This window comes from Elephas maximus, chromosome 4 (assembly GCF_024166365.1).
Source record: "Elephas maximus indicus isolate mEleMax1 chromosome 4, mEleMax1 primary haplotype, whole genome shotgun sequence".
NCBI lineage: Eukaryota > Metazoa > Chordata > Mammalia > Proboscidea > Elephantidae > Elephas > Elephas maximus.
In genome coordinates, this window is record NC_064822.1 from 9,072,012 (window position 1) to 9,094,656 (window position 22,645).

The following is a 22,645-nucleotide window of genomic DNA, read 5'->3' on the forward strand; positions in this document are numbered from 1 at the left end:
AGAACACATTCACATATTATTACATATTTTTTTAATTAATGGAGTCAACCTTTAAAAACTCTTATTAATTCATCACGGTTTTGAGCCTCAGTTAATTTAGTTACCCAACTACCTAAAAGATCACAAGCAACGCCCAAGGAAGCAACAGTCAAGAAATCAAATGACACATTGCACCAGGCAAATCTGCCACAAAACCGGAAAAAAAAAAAAAAAAAAACCCAAACCCATTGCCATCGAGTTGACTCCAATTCATAGTGACCCTATAGGACAGAGTAGAACTGCCCCATAGAGTTTCCAAGGAGTGCCTGGTGGGTTCGAACTGCTGACCTTTTGGTCAGCAGCTGTAGCACTTAACCACTACACCACCAGGGCTTCCTCTGCTGCGAAAGACATCTTTAAAGTATTAAAAAGCAAAGATGTTACTTTGAGGACTAAGGTGTGCCTAACCCAAGCCATGATATTTTTAATGGCCTCATATGCATATCAAAGCTTGACAATGAATAAGACTGAAGAATTGATGACTTTGAATTATGGTGTTGGCGAAAAATGTTGAACATACCATGGACCGCCAGAAGAACAAAAAAGTCTGTTTGGGAAGAAAAAGACTCAGAGTGTTCCTTGGTAGTGAGAATGGCGAGACTTTGTCTCCTGTACTTTGGACATGTTATCAGGAGGGACCAGCCCCTGGAGAAGGACATCATCCTTAGCACAGGGTCAACAAAAGGGACGAAGACTCGAAGATGAGATGGATTGACACAGTGGCTACAACGAAGGGCTCAGGCACAGCAACGACTGTACGGACGGCACAGGCCTGGGCAGTGTTTTGTTCTGTTGTACACGGGGTCGCTGTGAATCAGAGCCGACTCGATGGCACCTAACAACAACACCTAAAAGATATTTTCCAATTATTTTCTTTTTCTCTAATCTATTCAAATATCCAGTGACTCCGGAAATGTTTAGCCCACAGGAAGTGCTCTCAAGAAGAGAATTTTCAACTTCTAGCATTCGATTATTATTTGGCTATAGACAACACACTTAAAAAGACAAAAAAAAAAAAAGGGAAATAACTGGAGGTTAGATTTAAAGACTCTCTAGTTTAAAGGGTCATGTTTTAAGTCACTCTTTGGGGGAGCAGCATACAAAAACTCCTCTAGACTTGCCACTTAAATTTTCAGTCAGAAAAAAGCTGTGTTTTAGAGTGAAAGTTCCGAACTCTGTTACAACCAAAAAGCAGTACTAGCCAGCCAGCAGCAAGGTTTTTTATCTGAGTTCATTTTCTTTAGTAAAATGTACTCCCTATGATTGTGCTTAATTTTGAGTTTTAACATTATTAGGTCTATTACGTAGCAAGATAAAAAACTATGAGTTTACAATGGAAATAAAAATACAGATTTTTAAAAAATTGAAAATGGTAAGACAAGGAACATAAAAAGGAACATCCTAAAGAGAAAGAACAAAAAATGCAACATGTAAAAAATGTAGTATCTGTGAAATCATGAATCATAGCAAGCAACAATAAAGAGCGACTGACAGAAACGGAAAAACCTTCGAGTGTCTATCTACAGACTCAGCATCAACATCAGATCTCTATTAACCTGATTTAAGCGAACACGGAGGAAGCGTTGTTAATGCACCAGAGCCAGAGACGGCTGCAGACAAAACCTTTTCCAGTCTGTACAATCTCAGAAGGAGTGACAGGGTGGTAAGTATAGATGCCATGGTTACTAAGAATTTCTCCCTCTAAAACTTGTGAAGATACCAAGGGTAGAGATTTACCTGCCTCAACATTTTTCAATGTAGTTACAACTAATCTATGTTAGAAAAAGATGCCTGATAGAAAGTAAATTAGAAATGAGGACAATAGTAATGCCTGGTTTTAAAGCTTGGAAGAACCAACTCACTTCCCTATTAGAGAGAAACGCATTCAAGGAAGGCAATCTTAAATCCCCCCGGGTTAATCATTTTGGATTCATATAGAATCTAACTTGTCCTTAGGTAGGAGAGCATCTATATTTTCCTAATACAGTATGAGAATCTGTCCTAATAGGTACTAAATAGAGAACTCTAAATAAAAGCCAAACAGCCAAAGAACTCCAACCTATAAAAACAAATAGTAACTGTTGTCTACATCTAGCCTCTATCTTATTTTACAAAAACACCTGATAGACAAGGGGAAACTCCAAGCCACTCTAGAGACTTCACCAATGCTGTCATAAAGCTTTCCTCATGAGCATCATCATTACTTGATACAGACAGGATTCTAAAATGGCCTCCCAGTGTTTCCCAACCTAACCCGAGACTGTAAATATGTCATTTCCACCTCTAGGTTACTTTATGTAGCAAAAGGGACTCAGCACCTTAATTATGGTTACTATCAGTTTTATCAGTTGACCCTAAAATAGAGATTATCCTGGATTATACATGCAGGCCTAATCGAATCAAATGAAAAGACCCTCCCTACCTCCACTCCACCACTAGCTAGCTGCAGAAGGGGAAGTCAGATTCAAAGCACAAGAAAGATTTGACACTGCTGGTGCTAAAGAAGGAGGGGCCAGGTCAAAAACTGGAAAGTGACAAGTCACTGGAGCAACTCCTGGCCAACAACCAATAAGGAAAGAGGACCTCACTCCTTCAACAGCAAGGAACTGAATTCTGCCAATAACAGGAATGAGACTGGAAGAAGACACTGAGCTCAAGATGCTAAGCACCAATATATACCAGGTGTGGGAATACAGCAGAAAACAAAATAGGTAAGAATCACTGCTTTCATGGAGCTTATATGCAATAAAAAATTTTTGGAGAGAAATTCAATATTTTCCATGCTTATATTGATTAAACATTTCAAAGCAGACCAAGCCTTCTCATACCCATTTGAAGAGGATGAGGAAACTCTGGCATTACTACCCTAGGATTCTATCTTATGCTATCAGTAAGTCATTTCACACCTCTTGGACCACAGTATTTTCAACACTAAAATATGGCTAACAATACAAACCTTACAAGGTCATTTATAAGATAAAATGAAAAATATGTCAAGTGCTTCCTAACAAATTAATCTCACACATTCACACATATGTTGAAAGAAAAACCTATAACATGAAAGAAGGTACACAGTATGATTCCATTTATATAAAGTTGAAAATCAGAAAAAAAATACTATTGTTTAGGGTTTTTTCATAGGCAGTTATTGTTGCTGTTAGGTGTCGTCAGGTTGGCTCCAACTCATTGTGATCCTATGTACAAAAGAACGAAACAATGCCAGGTCCTCTCCTGAGCCATCCTCACAATCATTGTTATGTTTGAGCCCACTGTTACAGCCACTGTGTCCATCCATCTCATCGACGGTCTTCCTCTTTTTTGCTAACCCTCTACTTTACCAAGCATGATGTCCTTCTCCAGGGACCGGTCCCTCCTGACAACATGTCTGAAGTACGTGAGACAAAGTTTTGCCATCCTTGCTTCTAAGAAGCATTCTGGCTGTTACCTCTTCCAGGGCAGATTTGTTCATTCTTCTGGCATCTCGTGATATATTCCATGTTTTTCGCCAACGCCATGATTCAAAGGCATGAATTCTTCGGTCTTCCTTATTCACTGTCCAGCTTTCGCATGCATATGAGGCCATTAAAAATATCATGGCTTGGGCCAGGTATACCTTAGTCCTCAAAGTGACATCCTTGCTTTTTAGTACTTTAAAGAGGTATTTGCAGATGTGCCCAATGCAATGCGTCATTTATATCCCAACTACTGCTTCCATGGGCGTTGATTGTGGATGCAAGTAAAATGAAATCATTGACAATGTCAATCTTTTCTCCGTTTATCATGATGTTGCTCATCAGTCCATAAGCAGTTATACTATTTTTAAAAAGAAAGGAAACAATAGGCACAAAATCAAGATAGTGGTTACCTCCTCCAAGGGAAAGGAGTGGGGCTGTGAACTGAGCTGGGTCCTAGGAGTGGGGGTAAGAGTGGAGAAGGGGGAGAGCTGGTGAACGTCCTATTTCTTGACCTGTGTCTGTTTATGCAGGTGTCTGCTTTACCATTATTTATTCAATAACCCCAGAAATTTATTCAATAGTACATGTATATCTTACAAACTCTTCCATATATGTATGGTACTTCACACTCAAAAAAATAAAGTGCTTTATAAAAAATCCAATAGTAATATATATAGTGGTATGAGATTTTGAGTGTCTTGTTTCATTTTTGAATATTAAAGTTTTATGACCTGTAATATGTCTACTTGGAGCTTTGCAGGTCAGAAGTTAACCTTAAATTCTTGGGCAAATGAACGGGAGAGAATTTTACTTTAGAACAATTAGTAACACAGCCCTTTATTTTCCAAAACAAAATTTAAAGCGAGAGGTTGCATTCTTAACTTTACTGTTTTTGCAGATTTCTTCTTTTTTTTTTTTTTTTGAGAGGAGAGACTTCATCATTAGGTCAAGAATAACTGAACCACCTTAGATGGATCAAACAATAAACTTCTTAGAAATAACAGGGACCGAAAGGGTCACTTTCCAGGGAAGTTGGTTTATTTCAAAGCCATTTATGAAGCAACCAATTAACTGTCTCTTCCCTACAACACTAAAGAAAGAACACAATTATTATTTCCCCTCTTCTTATGGTCTTCTCTGGCCAACTCTTCTCTTCCCTCTCTGCTCCTTATTTCGGTTAAAACATTCCTAAAAACAGCTATGTGCCTGCCTAGCCCAACTTCACAAACATACAAGTAATCATTAACACTCTTCTCAATTTTTAAGATTCCTGCCCAAAAATAATCTATGATGTTCCACAGAAAAATAAGCTATCTAATTTAAGAGACGATAATAAGCGCTTCAAAGACAGGCTCCTTATTAATTATCCTCCAAATGTATGGAAAGCACAGGGAATCGGATGTCGAAAGCCTTGCGTTCGGGCCTGCGTTCCATCAGTTACTACCTGCACGACCTTGGGCAAGTCCCTTTAACTCTGTCAGTTTCCTCATCTGATTCATAAAGACAATAATTATATCTGCCCCACTGATCTGACAAGCTTGTCCGGAGTATCAAATGAAATAAATATAAAAGCTCTTGCAAACTACGCAGGCTTACAGAAACGTTACCATCCTTTTATCTATCTTCTTTCAGTGCCCAGGATGTAGGTATCCCAACAATGCTCCTCATCAACAACTGCAGTTGTAAAGAATTAAATGGTTTCCTGAAGGTCTGAAAGAGCTCTACTGTTCTTGCCTCAGCTTTCACCTTCATATAAACAACTGAGTTGGGTGTTAAGAACACATTCAATCACCGTCTTGGGAAATCAAATCTTTCCTAAAGAACATATGCTCCACACAGACAGGGCAACCACTGAGTTGGTAGGTCCAGCAGATTGCTGTTAGGAAGGAATTTAGGCTACTGGGTTTCAGACTGTCCTAGAGAAACGACCAGTCTGGACTTTTACAGCTATGTGCCTGCCTAGCTATGTGTTAGTCTCCCAATTAACAAATGTGGAGTTAATAAGATTATGTCACTATCTTGCTCTTAATTAACCAAGACTTCTTTCCACAGTTAATATAAAATCCAAAGCCCTAAACACAGCCTATAGAATCCCTATCATCTGGCCTCTGGCTACCTTCTGACCTCATCTCTTACCACCTCCTTCATTCACTGCACCCTCTCTGCCATTCCTCAAGCCTGTCAAGCATGTTTCTATCTCACAGCCTTTGCACATGCTGTTCTCTCTGCCTGTAACATTCTTCTCCCACATATATGCATGGCTTGCTCCCTTACTTTGTCCCGGTCTCTGCTCCAATATCACCTTCCTCAAGGAAGCGGACCTTGCTTGATCGGCCTCTCTAAAAGAGCTACTCCAAACATTCTCCATGCCCTCACCCTCATTTATTTTTCTCTGCAGTATTCATCACTGTCTGTTATATTTGAAGCACTGACATTAGATACATACATTTATTTTATTTTTCATCTGTTTATTGGCTGTTTCCCTTATTAAAATGAAGGGGAAGGGGTTTCTTTTGTTTAGAACTGTATTCCTCGCAGTGCCTAAAGTAATGCATATACTAAGTGCTCAAAAAGTACTTGTTGAATGAAAGGCCATCAAAGTTTGTTGATTTCCACAAAACAGGTGATCAACTTGCAAATTTGCTATATGATAATATATTCGAAATTAGTTACGCTGGAAATTTCTTCTTCCTATATAAGCTTAAACATGTTCTCACTTTTCAACAAGCTCATCAGTCCCAGAGCATTCATCAAGAGCCACTGAAAGGATACGAGAAGCGGTCGTTCCACGTTGCTCTTTCGACGTATTCCAACATGACAACAGCTTTGATTGTCGTTAAAAGTTTGTTCCATGTTTCATCAAAATCTACTACTCTTGGTTTCAAAGACATTGTGCAAGTTTAGTGTTGAAATCTGTTAATTAAAAACAATAATAATGTTAGCATGTATTCCACAAGCTCAGTCTCTGTTTTAACACCCAGCATAACTAATAACATTACGATGAAAGGGGCAAGAAGAGAACCTGGCACACAGTCAGAGTTCAATAAACGCTGACTACTATCTGTACATGGCTATCCAGACAAGGAATTCTGAAGAATAACTGCATTCATTAACACACTCTGGGAAACAGAAAGCTTTTAGTACAAATTATTTATGATCAACAGTGCTGCTCCAAAGATTTAGAAAGAAGCCTAATTAATGTGTTGAGGAACAGAAGCTGGAACCCAGGTAGCCAAAAAGCCAACTCTCATCATGAGAAATAAGCAGAAGACCTTCAATAGTATGGGTTGGGGCCCAAATCCTTGTGGTTTACACTTCTTAAACTGGGGAATGAGATAGTATGCAAAAATATGAGAAGACACAAGAAAATGAAAGGTTTTATATTCCTGAAGCATTGTTGTTGTTAGGTGCTGTCGTGTTGGTTCCGACTCATAGCGACCCTATGCACAACAGACCACTGCCTGGTCCTGAGCCATCCTTACAATCGTTGTTACGGTTGAAGCACTAGTTTTGGTAAAAGATTAGGGAGGAAAGTTGTATTTGTATTAAAACAAACGGGGATGAATGCAAAATTCACATGAACTTTTAAAATGAAAAAAAATAAAGATTTCAAAGGAATTTCAGGGTTGGAGCAGATAGCTTAAGGCTCCTTCTCAGATTCTCAGGGGTATCCAGTCCCACTCCCTTCACTAAAAGCACTACCCCAGCATGGAACCCTGGCTCAGGTGAACCCAACTGCACAAGTGGACAATTTCCTGGCATATGTTTTAATATCCTCTCCAAAGTTTTCCCTTAATACTACGACTGTGAAACAGCAACCTAGGCTGTAGCCAAGGCCAAACAAGTTTGAAACATCCTTTCTCTCATCTTCCACCCCGGGAAAAGCGGGTAGAGAAAAAATGGGGCAGGGAAGACACGTAAACAAAAAAAGACAGGGGAAGTGAGGAGCCTCACAGCCATAACCTCCACAAACTGGAGACAGTCTTGCACCCTCATTCGTTTCTATCAAGAACAGACTCCAAAGAGGAAAAAGAGGAATCAGAGAAAAGCCAAACAAATGTCCAAAGAGAGTTTGCCATAGTGAATCGATGCCCTTTTTTTCTCAACATACCAAAGACTCTACTTACTGTGGGGGGAACCTATCAGTTTCCTGATCATTAAGTCAGGAAATGAACTCTTTCTTCTCCCTTACTCACCACATCCTGTCCAACTGTGCTCCTGAGTATGTCCTGCATCCATCCAATCCTGTGCAGCCTTACAAACGCGCTGGGATCAGGCTCTCAGCAGCTCTCCTTCGTATAAATCCTTGCTTTCTACTATGAATATTTACATATATATGTATATATATAAGCATCCTCAACCTGATTAGACAAGCTCTACTGTTCTCCCCATTTTCTACGTAAGGAAACTGAGTCAAACGGTAATTAACAAATCTGCTTAAGGTCACACAGCTAACCAGTGGTGAGGTGAGGACTCAGACGTGTACTGGAGGCCTGTCAATAGTGCAGCTATGATGCCTTACTAACATTTCTGACTGAATGTTTTCTCTTTGGTAGGCACTGTTCTAGGCTCTGAGGATGCAGTGACCAAAACACAAAGTTCTTGACCTCAAGAAGGTTAGAATCACCGGTCTTTTCCTCATCGAATGCAGGAAAAAAAAACTACCTAAGTAAAAAAATTGACCATGTCCCTCTTGTATCTAAAGTTGTTTGATGTTTCCCACAACAGACAGCATTCAGGTTAGGCTCACTGGTAACACGGCACACCAAGCTTCCATGATCCAACCTAGGCTAGAGCACCTCTCCAGCTCCCTCTCCTCATGGAATTCCTTTCCCTGACATCACAATCTAGTAACTTCCCTTTACTTAGAGGTCACTGAACACATAAAATTGCTTTCAATACTCTGCCTTTATCCTAACTGGTTTCTCTACTTAAAATATTTCTCTTTTCCTTACCTCCCCTCTCCTACCCATTCACCAACTCTCACTATATTCTAAGTCTCAGTCCAAGAAAATCTGCCTTTAAGAAACTTTCCAGGGCCCACTTCAGCTGAGTAATTTCCCTATCTCATGTATAATCTGAGAACTTGACACTTAACCTCTATTAGAGCATTTAACCACCCTGAACTGTAATTATGAGTGTTTCTTAAAGGTAGGAACTCTTTTGCAACTGTATACCAAAAAACTGGCAATTTTCTTTCCACGTAGATTTTCTCCTCTGAAGTCAATCCTGAAGTTCACCCTTCAGCCAAAGATTAGACAGGCCTTTAAAACAAACAACACACATAGTTCAACCACGTATATGAAACTGAATGGGCACTCCAGCCCCAAAGCCCAGAGGAGAAGACAGGAAAACTGGACGAACGAAAATGTGTAGCCCGAGGTCAAGAAGGAGAGCCTGTGGACACATCACAGGGTTGGCAATCAATATCACAAAGTAATTTGTGTATTAATTGTTTGATTTGTTCTGTAAACGTTCACCTGAAGTGTAATTTAAAAAAAATTATTTTTAAAAAATGACTAATTTTTATAATACCAAAACCAAGCCCACTGCCGTCAAGTTGATCCCAACTCACAGCCACCCTGCAGGAGGCAGCAGAACTGCCCCATGGGGCTTCCAAGGCTATGAATCTTTCAGAAGCAGACTGCCACGTCTTCATCCCCTGGGGCGGCCTCTTGGCTTGGAATCACCAACCTTCCGGCTAACAGCCAAGTGCTTTAACCTCTGCATCACCAGGACTCCTCAATTTTTATAATAGTAATTATAAAATTAGTTTTTTTATAGTGAAAGTTTTTATCTCATTTTATACCATTACAGTCATAAATATTTCCAATATATTTCCAAAATATTTACGGATGTAACAGTATGCTGCATGGGATCTGCTTCAAAATTGAAGAGCTTGCCCACAAGTTGAATTGTTGAGGATGAATGACAGGTACTTGGGGGAGTGGCTTACTACATTATTCTTTTATTGTATATGTTTGCAATTTTCCAGAGGAAAAAAGTAAAAAAAAATCATTAATATTTTTAAATATAAAGGACAAGAAAGCACATAAAAGAAACCAGAAAAAGAAAAAAACTGAAAAAACTAAGTATTAATCCAAGAGGTCTAACATTCAGTTAATGTATATTCACATTCTACAAAAGGGAAATGACAGAAGATAATCATAAAACTATCCTAGAACTGAACAACGTGAGTTTTCAGATTAAAAGGACCTACTGAATACCAGCATATTTGATTTTAAAAACCAGTACCAAGGCACATCTTTAGGACATTTTAGAACACTGGGGATAAGAAAGATCAAAAAAGTTTGCAGAAAAGAAAAACAGGTCACAACAAACTACAAATCACGAAGTGCTCAGGTTTATCATAGAAGCCCTGGAAGCTGGACAGCAGTATAAAGCAACACTTCCCAAGTTCTCAGGGAAAGTGACTGCCTGGAATTCTGTATCAAGGAAAACTAACTATTAAGTGTGAGACCAGAATGCAGTGGTCTCAAATAATTTACTTCTCATGCACTGTTTTCTCTTAGAACTCTACGGAGGATACCCTCCATCAGAAGGAGGGAATGGAATAAAACAAGACAGAGGTAAGATCCAGGAAACAGGGGATCAGGAGGGTAGGAACAAGAGCTCTCAGGACAACAGCTACACAGATTTTAACAACAACCTGTCCAGACAGACACAGAACAGCAAAGGGCTCCAGGAAAAAATTCTCCAAGAAAAAAGCAGGATGGGGGAGACTAATTTCCTAAGAGATCACCAAACTATTCCTATAAAAGACCAAACAGTAAATATTTTAGGCTTTGAGGCCCATTTTACTCTGTTGCAACTACTCATCTCAGCCTGTAGCACAAAAGCAGCTATGCACAGTATGTAAAAGGTTGGCTTGGCTGGGTTACAATAAAATTTTATTTACAAAAATAGGCAAAGGCCTACATTACCCTGAGAACAGAAGAACTAGTTGGTGCCCGGCCACAATCGATGACTGCCCTGACAGGGAGCACAACAGAGAACCCCTGAGGGAGCAGGAGATCAGTGGGATGCAGACCCCAGATTCGCATAAAAAGACCAGACTTAATGGTCTGGCTGTGACTAGAGGAATCCCGGCGGTCATGGTCCCCAAACCTTCTGTTGGCACAGGACAGGAGCCATTCCCGAAGACAACTCATCAGACATGAAAGGGACTGGACAGTGCGTGGGAGAGAGATGCTGATGAAGAGTGAGCTATTCGTATCAGGTGGACACTTGAGACTGTGTTGGCATCTCCTGTCTGGAGAGGGGATGGGAGGATAGAGAGAGTTGGAGGCTGCGAAAGTTTTCACGAAAGGAGAGACTGGAAGGGCTGACTCATTAGGGGGAGAGCAAGTGGGAGTAAGGAGTAAGATGTATATTAACTTATATGTGACAGACTGACTTGATTTGTAAACGTTCACTTGAAGCTCAATAAAAGTTAATAAAAAAAAAAAAATAGGCAAAGGACAGGATCTGGCCTCTGGGCCTTTACCTGTCATTTTTGCCCAGTGATAGGAATGGTGGAGAGTTTAGGAATAATTTGGGGAAGGTACATTAAAAACCAAGAGTTAAGCAAAAATTCTTTAGCCAGTACACAAAAAGCATGAATTATAAAAGAAAAACAATGATAAATAATTGGACTTCATTAAAATTAGAAACTCCTGCTCTCAGAATGATACTGATAAGAAAATGAAAAAAACAGACAGACATGAATTGGAAACAATACACGAGATTCTGAATTTGGCACGTGAACTGCCAATTTAAACTCTATAAAAGTTGTTGTTGTGCCACAGAGTAGATTTTCAACTCACAGCGACCTAATGAGACAGAACAGAGCTGCCCCATAGGGTTTCCTAGGCTATCATCTTTACAGGAGCAGATCTTCGGGTCTTTTCTCCCTCAGAGCTGCTGAGTGGGTTTGAACTGCCAACCTTTCAGCAGCCGAGCACTTAACCTTTGCGCCACCAGGGCTCCTTATAAAAGTTAAGAATATGTAAATCATACCTAGAAAATATAGTTGATACTTTTTAAATGTCTAGTCTTAGGATGGAGCCCTGGTGGCGCAGTGTCCAAGAGCCTGACTGCTAACCAAAAGGTCGACAGTTTGAATCCACCAGCCGCTCCTTGCGAATCCCCTGGGGCAGTTCTACTCTGTCCTATAGGGTCGCTATGAGTCAGAACCAACTCAACAGCAACCACTTCGGTTCGGTTTTGGCTTTAGTCTTAGGAAACTCAATTTAGCAATAAAACCTGTTAACTTTATATGTGCCCTAAATTGCATTTTTTTTTCAATTTATTAAAATGCATAAAAGATGACTCAGAATAAGAGTGAGAATGGTTGCACAACTCAAAGAATGTAACTGATGTCACTGAATTGTACGCGTAAAAACCTGAATCGATTTATGTTTTTACTGTATATATTCTCAATAAAAAAAAAGGAAATCATTTTTTAAAGTGCATGAAAGAAAGGCATACAGGTCTTTCTATATGGCACCTAATATTCTACGTGACATTCTGCGATAAATACTCAATAAATTCAAAAATAAATGAATGAATGGCTTATAGGGTTAATGCCAAAAAAACAAACCCGTTGCCACTGAGTCAATTCCAACTCATAGCAACCCTATAGGACAGAGGAAAACTGCATCATAGGGTTTCCAAGGAGCGGCTGGTGAATTGGAACTGCTGACCTCTTGATTAGCAGACGTAGCTCTTAACCACCGCACCACCAGGGCTCCATAGGGGTAATAAAGCCCACTGTCTTTGACTCGATTCCGACTCATAGCAACCCTACAGGACAGAGCAGAACTGCCCCATAGAGTTTCCCAGGAGTGCCTGGTGGATTTGAACTGCTGACCTTTTTGGTTAGCAGCTGTAGCACTTAGCCACTACACCACCAGGGTTTTCATAGGGGTAATAGGAAGACTAAATAAAATAATGGATTTAAAGGACTCAGTGCAGTACCCGAGTTAATAAAGTTAGTTAACGATTAATAGCTATTATATTTTTTAAAAAGGAGCCCTGGTGGCACACTGATTAAGTGCTAGCTGCTAATGAAAAAGGTTGGCGGTTCAAACCCACCAGCTACTCAGCGGGAGAAAGATGTGGCAGTCAGCCTCCATAAAGATTACAGTTCTACTCTCTCCTATAGGGTCGCGATAAGTCGAAATCAACTTGACGGCTGTGGGTCTGGTTTTTAGGGATATTTAAAAACACAGCTTCTACTATGTGCAGCCAAGTAGTATTTATATAGAATGAGTAGAGCCGGGAGCCTTTCGGGCCCTACCTTCCTAACCCTTGGATTTCATCTACTCTGCAGGACGAGAGTTTCCATCTCTGTGCTCAAGACTCTCTCTCAAACCCAGAACAGCTCCACATCTAATGGACCCCTCAAACTCAACACGCCCATCCTCTTCCAGTATTCCACATCTCAGGAACTGCATCACCATCCACACAGCTTTTCAAACAAGAAATCTTATTGATCATTCCTGATTCCTCTCTCTCTTACCCTCTTCTACACATCAATCCAATCTTCCAGGGTTGCTGTGTGTCGTCAAGTGACTCCAACTCAAAGTGACCCTGTGTAACAGAGCAGAACTGCTCCATAGGGTTTCCTACGCTGTAATCTTTACAGGAGCAAATCACCAGGTCTTTTCTCCCATATACCCACTGATGGGTTCAAACTTCTGACCTTTCAGTTAGCAGCCAAGCACTTAACCAACTCTGCCACCACGGATCCTTAATCGATCAATAAGCCCTAAGGTCCTACCTTCTAACCATTTCTTAAATCCATCCGCTTCTTCCAGTTCCCACTGCGACCACCCTATTCCAAGCCACCATCTCTTATCTGGACTACTGCAATAGCCTCCTGCATGATCTGCCTGTGTTCTCTTCTGTCTTCTTTGTATGGTCCTTATACCATCACCAGTATAAGCCTTCCAAATGCAAATGTGATTATATCATACTCTCTGCTTCGAAGTCTTGAAAAATATTAATTTACAACCTTTGCATTTACCAAATATTTCATAGTTGAAGAAAAAAACTCTTCAGCAGTTTCTTCTTAATGTATCACTCTAACACACAACCTTTATGATAAGTCAATACATATTTTACTAATATCCTGATAACAAAGATTTCAAAATCAGTTACCAGTTCCAAGAGAATAGCTAGGTAACCTAAGGTAAAGTTGAAAATGGGGAAGCAACCTGGAAAATCAAATTGGTAAACTACCCAGATTTCTGATTTCTTTTTCTATTCTAAGTTCTTATTTGTTCTTTAAGTTTTATCCCTCACTACACATACTTTACTCCTCAGAATACGTAGGCTGACTTTTCACTAAGCTTCTTCCTCTTCTCCTGAGAATCTATAACTTTCCAGTAAGTTTTAAGTTTCTGAGGTTGTAACAGAGCTCAAAAATAACATAGCACTGCCTCGAAGTATTATGTATCAACAGAGCCTGACAAAATTCCCACACAAAAAAAAGTTCGAGGTGGAGCCAAGATGGCAGAATAGACAGACGTTTCTATAGAGCACTCTATGCAACAAAGACCCAAAAAAACAAGTGAAACGAGCATATTTGTGACATGCTGGGAGCCCTGAGCATCAAAGGCAAGCTTAGACAACGAACTGAGGAGCAGGGGAAGGAAGAGGCCGTTCAGAGGAGGAGAGGAGTTACTGGGCCTGAATCGCGGGGAGCCCTCAGGCACCATTCCCAGAGCGGCGGCAGCGGGCTGGTCCTAGGGATCGGTCGCAGTTTCCTCAGAGAGAAGCAGCAGCCACACAGCCCACTCACACCTCCGGAACCTGAGGAGAAGGGCGCTCTCGGCAAAAGTGCTGCCCCCCACCTCCAACCCAGCTTCAGCAGCTGAATCCCTAGGCCTGAGATAGACCCTGGTGAGCACCTGCAGCCACCCTCCCGGCCATGGGGAAGGAAAAAATTTCCAACTGGGGGAAAAAATAATTTGCCAGCTCCATTGACTGGGGGGAGCTCAGGACAGAAGCAGCTCCTATCCAGGCATAAACCATCCGTGGACCTTGAGCACCTTTCCCTTCTGCATGGACCTGTGTGGGCCTATTTCGGGAGAATAGGCCCTTGTTGGCAAACTCCAACCATTTCAGCGGTACGGTGGAGAGGTGGGCATTTGACATTTAACATTGCTTTGCCTATTAAACAAGGTCCTTACCTACCCACAATAGGGACCTAAGGACTGGTGGCTCCACTTGGGTTGCCCAGCCACCTGCGACAGGGGCCCAGGGAAAACTGGTACCTCCCAGTCCTTACAACAAAATCTTTGGGTGTCCATGGTCCCTCTGCAGAGCCCCACCCACCAGCACGCTCTACGGAAGAGACATGTTTTCCTCAGAGACACTTGGGGTCGGTTCTCAGCCCCCTGCCTTGTTCAGAGTGTGACCCCCTGCTGCATTTAGATACAGGTATATACACCAATCACCCCTGCCCTCTAAGACTGTAGGACAGAGCCTGTACCACACACTTGATATCAGCTACCTGGAAACCTGAGCTGAATTCATACAAGAAAACTGAATGAACTCCTAGACTGATATACCTGATAACAGCTCTAGCCAGCTGGGGACAGGACACCAGAGCTCCAAAGGTGAAAATAATCAAGCTAGCTCACTCAAGCAACCCATAGGGGTATACCAAAACAAAGCAAGCAGCTACGACACAGTAAGCAAGCATTAAGTAATACAACTTATTGATGGCTCAGAGACAATAGTCAATATCAAGTCACATAAAGAAACAGACCATGATCACCTCAACAGGCTCTCAAAACAAAGAATCCAGGGATCTTCTAGATGAAAGTGCATTCCTGGAATTACCAGATGCAGAATACAAAAGTTTAATATACAGAACCCTTCAAGACATCAGGAAGGAAATGAGGCAATACGCAGAACAAGCCAAGAAACACACAGATAAAGCAACTGAAGAACTCAGAAGGATTATTCAGGAACATAATGAAAAAGTTTAATAAGCTGGAAAAATCCATAGACAGACGGCAATCAAAAATTCAGAAGATTAAAAATAACATTACAGAATTAGATAACTTAAGAGAAAGTCAGAGGAGCAGAAATGAGCAAGTAGAAGCTAGAATTTCTGAACTCAGAGATAAATCACTTGGCACTAATATATTTAAAGAAAAATCAGATAAAAGAATTAAAAAAAATGAAGAAACCCTAAGAATCATGTGGGACTCTATCAAGAGAAATAATCTACGAGTGATTGGAGTACCAGAACAGGGTGGGATAACAGAAAATACAGAGAAATTGTTGAGGATTAGTTGGCAGAAAACTTCCCTGATAATGTGAAAGATGAGAAGTTATCTATCCAAGGTGCTCATCGAACTCCACACACGGTAGATGTTAAAAGAAAGTCACCAAGACATATTATAATCAACCTTGCCCAAACCAAAGATAAGGAGACAATTATAAGAGCAGCGAGGGATAAAAGACAAGTCACCTACTAGGGAGAGCCAATAAGAATAATCTCGGACTACTCGACAGAAACCATGCAGGCAAGAAGGCAATGAGATGACACATTTAAAAAATTGAAGGAAAAAATTGCCTGCCAAGAATCAAATACCCATCAAAACTGTCTCTTAAATACGAAGGTGAAATTAAGACATTTCCAGATAAACACAAGTTGAGAGAATTCGTAAAAACCAAACCAAAACTACACGAAATACTAAAGGGAGTTCTTTGATTAGAAAATCAGTATCAGGTATCGACCCAAGACTAGAACACTGGGCAGAGCAACCAGAAGTCAACCCAGACAGGAAAATTCAAAAAAAAAAGCAAGATTAAAAAAAAAAAAAAGCCCAACACAGGGTAGCGGCAACATTATTATATAAGAGAAGACAACATTAAAATAACAAAGGGGGACTAAGATCTAATCATACACCTTCCATATGGAGAGGAAGATGCGGCAATACAAAGAAATAAAAGTTAGTTATAAATTTAGAAAAATAAGGGTAAATAATGAGGTAACCACAAAGAAGACAAACTATCCTACTCATCAAAATAAAATACAAAGGAAAAATACGGACTCAGCAGAAAAAAAATCAACAACAACAAATGAGGAAAGGACAATATATAAAGAAAATCTAATCAGCACATAAAATCAAGTGGGAAAAAGAAGCTCTCAACAAACAAAAAAAGACATCAAAATGATAGCACTAAATTCATACCTTTCCATAATTACCCTGAATGTAAATGGACTAAATGCACCAATAAAGAGACAGAGAGTGACAGAATGGATTAAAAAACAAGATCCGTCTATATGCTGCCTACAAGAGACACACAGTAGACTTAGAAACAAAAACAAACTAAAACTCAAAGGATGGAAAAAATATATCATGCAAACAACAATCAAAAAAGAGCAGGAGTGGCAATATTAATTTCTGACAAAATATACTTTAAAGTTAAATCCATCAGAAAGGATAAGGAAGGACACTATATAATCATTAAAGAGACAATACACCAAGAAGAAATAACCATATTAAATATTTATGCACCCAATGACAGGGCTGCAAGATACATAAAACAAACTCTACCAGCATTGAAAAGTGAGATAGACAGCTTCACAATAATAGTAAGAGACTTCAACACACCACTTTCGGTGAAGGACAGGACATTGAGAAAGAAGCTCAATAAAGACACCGAAGATCTAAAGGCCACAATCAACCAACTTGACCTCGTAGACATATACAGAACACTCCACCCAACAGCAACCAACTATACTTTCTTTTCTAGTGCACATGGAACATTCTCTAAAACAGACCACATATTAGGTCATAAAGCAAGCCTTAGCAGAATCCAAAACATTGAAATATTACAAAGCATTTTCTCTGACCATAAGGCCACAAAAGTGGAAATCAGTAACAGCAGAAGCAGGGAAAAGAAATCAAACACTTGGAAACTGAACAATACCCTGCTCAAAAAAGACTGGATTATAGAAGACATTAAGGATGGAATAAAGAAATTCAGAGAGTCCAATGAGAATGAAAACACTTCCTATCAGAACCTTTGGGACACAGCAAAAGCGGTACTCTGCGGTCAATTTATATCAATAAATGCACACATCCAAAAAGAAGAAAGGGCCAAAATCAAAGAATTATCCCTACAACTTGAACAAATAGAAAGAGAGCAACAAAAGAAACCCACAGGCACCAGAAGAAAACAAATAATAAAAATTAGAGCTGAACTAAATGAAATAGAAAACAGAAAAACAATTGAAAGAAATAACAAGACCAAAAGCTGGTTTTTTGAAAAACTCAACAAAATTGATAAACCATTGGCCAAAATGACAAAAGAAAAATAGGAGAGGAAGCAAATAACCTGAATAAGAAATGAGATGGGCGATATTACAACAGACCCAACTGAAATTAAAAGAATCGTATCAGATTACTATGAAAAACTATACTCAAATTTGAAAATCTAGAAGAAATGGATGAATTCCTAGAAACACACTACCTACCTAAACTAACACAAACAGAGGTAGAACAACTAAATAGACCCATAACAAAAGAAGAAATTGAAAAGGTAATCGAAAAACTCCCAACAAAAAAAGCCCTGGTCAGGACCGTTTCACTGCAGAGTTCTACCAACTTTCAGAGAAGAGTTAACACCACAAACACTAAAGGTATTTCAGAACATAGAAAAGGATGGAATACTACCAAATTCATTCTATGAAGCTACCACCATATCCCTGATACTAAAACCAGGTAAACATACCACAAGAAAAGAAAATTATAGACCTATATCCCTCATGAACTTAGATGCAAAAATCCTCAACAAAATTCTAGCCAATAGAATTCAAAAACATATCAAAAAAATAATTCACCATGACCAAGTGGGATTCATACCAGGTACGTAGGGATGGTTCAACATCAGAAAAACAATTAATGTAACCCATCACATAAATAAAAGACAAGAATCACATGATTTTATCAATTGATGCAGAAAAGGCATTTGACAAAGTTCAATACTCATTCATGATAAAAACTCTCAGCAAAATAGGAATAGAAAGAAAATTCCTCAACATAATAAAGGGCATTTATACAAAGCCAACAGCCAACATCACCCTAAATGGAGAGAGCCTGAAAACATTCCCACTGAGATCGGGAACCAGACAAAGGATGCCCTTTATCACCACTCTTATTCATCATTGTGCTGGAAGTCCTAGCCAGAGCAATTAGGCTAGATAAAGAAATAAAGTGCATCCAGATTGGCAAGGAAGAAGTAAAAGCATCTCTATTTGCAGATGACATGATCTTATACACAGAAAACACTAAGGAATCTTCCAGAAAACTACTGAAACTAATAGAAGAGCTCAGCAAAGTATCGGGATACAAGATAAACATAGAAAACTCAGTTGGATTCCTCTATAACAAAAAGAACGTAGAAGAGGAAATCACCAAATCGATGCCATTTACAGTAGCCCCCAAGAAGATAAAATACTTAGGAATAAATCTTACCAGAGATGTAAAAGACTTATACAAAGAAAACTATAGTACACTTCTGCAAGAAACCAAGAGACTTACATAAGTGGAAGAACATACCTTGCTCATGGATAGAAGACTTAACATTATAAAAATGTCTACCCTACCAAAAGTGATCTACACATTTAATGCAATTCTGATCCAAATCCCAGTGACATTCTTTAATGAGACGGAGAAACAAATCACCAATTTCATACAGAAGGGAAAGAGGCCAGGATAAATAAGACATTACTGAAAAAGAAGAACAAAGTAGGAGGCCTTACTTTACCTGATTTTAGAACCTATTATACCGCCACAGTAGTCAAAACAGCCTAGTACTTGTACAACAACAGACACAAGGATCAATGGAACAGAATTGAGAATCCAGACATAAATCCATTCACATATGAGCAGTTTATATTTGACAAAGGCCCCAAAACAGTTAAATGGGGAAAAGACAGTCTTTTTAACAAATTGTGCTGGCATAACTGGATATCCATCTGCAAAAAAATGAAACAAGACCCATACCTCACTCCATGCACAAAAACTAACTCAAAATGGATCAAAGACCTAAATATAAAATCTAAAACGTTAAAGATCATGGAAGAAAAAATATGGACAACGTTAGGAGCCCTAATACATGGCATAAACAGTATAGAAAACATCATTATGAACGCAGAAGAAAAACTAGATAACTGGGAGCTCCTAAAATTCAAACACCTATGCTCATCCAAAGACTTCACCAAAAGAGTAAAAAGACTACCTACAGACTGGGAAAAAGTTTTTAGCTATGACATTTCTGATCAGCGCCTGATCTCTAAAATCTACATAATACTACAAAAACTCAAAGACAAACAACCCAATTAAATAATAGGCAAAAGATATGAATAGACACTTCACTAAAGAAGACATTCAGGTAGCTAACAGATATATGAGGAAATGTTCACGATCATTAGCCATTAGAGAAATGCTGATCAAAACTACCATGAGATTTCATCTCACTCCAACAAGGCTGGCATTAATCCAGAAAACACAAAATAATAAATGTTGGAGAGGCTGTGGAGAGACTGGAACACTTCTACACTGCTGGTGGGAATGTCAAATGGTACAACCACTTTGGAAATCGATTTGGTGCTTCCTTAAAAAGCTAGAAATAGAACTACCATACGATCCAGCAATCCCACTCCTTGGAATATATCCTAGAGAAATATGAGCCTTTACACGAACAGATATATGCACACCCATGTTCATGGCAGCACTGTTTACAATAGCAAAAACATGGACGCAACCAAGGTGCCCATCAATGGATGAATGGATAAATAAATTGTGGTATATTCGCACAATGGAATACTATGCATTGATAAGGAACAGTGAGGAATCTGTGAAACATTTCATAACATGGAGGGACCTAGAAGGCACTATGCTGAGTGAATTAGTCAGTTGCAAAAGGACAAATATTGTATAAGACCACTATTATAAGAACTTGAGAAACAGTTTAAACTGAGAAGAAAACATTCTTTTGTGGTTACGAGAGGGGAGAGGGAGGGAGGGTGGGAGAGAGACATTCACTAATTAGATAGTAGATAAGAACTACTTTAGGTGAAGGGAAAGACAGCACACAGTACAGGGGAGGTCAGCACAATTGGACTAAACCAAAAGCAAAGAAGTTTCCTGAATAAACTGAATGCTTCGAAGGCCAGTGTAGCAGGGGCAGAGGTCTGGGGACCATGGTTTCAGGGGACATCTAAGTCAATTGGCATAATAAAATCTATTAATAAAACATTCTGCATCCCACTTTGGAGAGTGGCATCTGGGGTCTTAAATGCTAGCAAGCAGCCATCTAAGATGCATCAATTGGTCTCACCCCACCTGGATCAAAGGAGAATGAAGAACACCAAGGACATAAGGTGATTACGAGCCCAAGAGACAGAAAGGGCCCCATGAACCAGCAACTATATTATCCTGAGACCAGAAGAACTAGATGGTGCCCGGCTATAACTGATGACTGCCCTGACAAGGAACACAACAGATAACACCCGAGGGAGCAGGAGAGCAGTGGGATGCAGGCCCCAGATTCTCGTAAGACCAGACTTAATGGTCTGACTGAGACTGGAAGGACGCCGGTGGTCATGGCCCCCAGACCTTCTGTTGCCCCAGGACAGGAACCATTCCCGAAGCCAACTCTTCAGACATGGATTGGACTGGACAATGGGTTGGAGAGGGATGCTGGTGAGGAGTGAGCTTCTTGGATCAGGTGGGCACTTGAGACTATGTTGGCATCTCTGCCTGGAGGGGAGATGAAAGGGTGGAGGGGGGGTTAGAAGCTGGCGAAAAGGACACGAAAAGAGAAAGTGGAGGGAGAGAGCAGGCTGTCTCACTAGGGGGAGAGTAATTGGGAATGTGTAGCAAGGTGTATGTGGTTTTTGTGTGAGAGACTGACTTGATTTGTAAACTCGCACTTAAAGCACAATAAAAATTATTTTAAAAAGATAAAAAATAAATATAGAAAAAAGTTCTAAAAAACAAGTTACTAGTACAGTAAAATATAAAGATATAACTTTGTCAAGACTGGATGGATTTTAATTTGAGGTGATACTGCTCCTCATTTATACATTTTCATATAAATAAGTGATTTGAATAATTATATTCCAGTCAGTAAAGCAGTTACAGTATCTCAAAAGATTCCATTTTAGGTAAGGAACTGAAGTTGGTGCATAATAAGTACTTTATTTGAAGTATAAATTATATTAGTAAAATATATAATCATGTTTTATTTTAACTTATTGGTCTGTGTGCCTACAGCTTAACTAATGATAAAAATGCCACATTTTAATTGCCTTCCAAAGTGTAATTAACATGAAAATAAATGGCTAAACAGTTAATGCTGTGATTCTCAATTCAGTAAACAAAACAAGAAACATCCTGAATGACTTTTCATTTTAATATTGATCATTACCAGCAATAAAAATGTGGCAGTCTCAAAAATTATCAATAAAGTATAATACAGTGGCCTAAATTGCTTTCAGATAAATCTAGATAGCAAAATGTGTTTTTATTTCAGTGGCATTAGTGGGCTTAGGGCAGGTTATATTCTAAGTATACAAAATGAGGAAAATATTTAAGACCCAATAAGGAGCACTATTAGCTTTGCATTATCCTCAATGTCCACAGGTAGACCCAAAGCTAACAAGCTTACTGCACATCTAGTTAACTCAGTGGTTGCTCTGCCGCTGGTGCACACTGACTAAAAATGCTGCCACTCCTTCATATTAAAACAACCTCCAAGAATGTATCTAAACACTTGAATCATGCCGTATCAAATGAGTGCGCCATTACAGATAACTAAGGGATAGCTTTGTTACCTGGAGGTCCGGGGTGCAATGCTTTTTGTTGCAATAGGACTAATATCATTTCCATCATGACTCTGTTCAGAATTTCTAGTTTATGGTTTTTTTTTTTTTTTTTTTAAAGGAGGAGATGGGGGAAAAAGTAAAGAGAAATACGGTATTCTATAATCAATCCCAGTTGGCAAAAAGTGCAGTGGGCGGGGGTAAACGATAGTCTCCAAAAAGAGGCAGAATGGGGGGTAAAGAATATATTTAAACTGCAATAGATAAAACTTATAGAAGGTGGTTGATTCCA

At 39.5% G+C, this 22,645-nt stretch overlaps 1 protein-coding gene across 2 annotated transcripts in view; it reads right to left on the reverse strand.

Moving 5' to 3' along the window:
* Nucleotides 1-22,645, reverse strand: part of CUL2 (cullin 2) — a 131,610-nt gene that overhangs the window by 94,254 nt on the left and 14,711 nt on the right. For both annotated transcript variants that reach the window (XM_049885023.1, XM_049885022.1), the window contains exon 2: nucleotides 6,267-6,407. In XM_049885023.1, coding sequence (XP_049740980.1) covers nucleotides 6,267-6,385 — 119 coding nt within the window. In that variant the 5' untranslated portion in view covers nucleotides 6,386-6,407. The remainder of the gene's footprint in view (nucleotides 1-6,266; nucleotides 6,408-22,645) is intronic.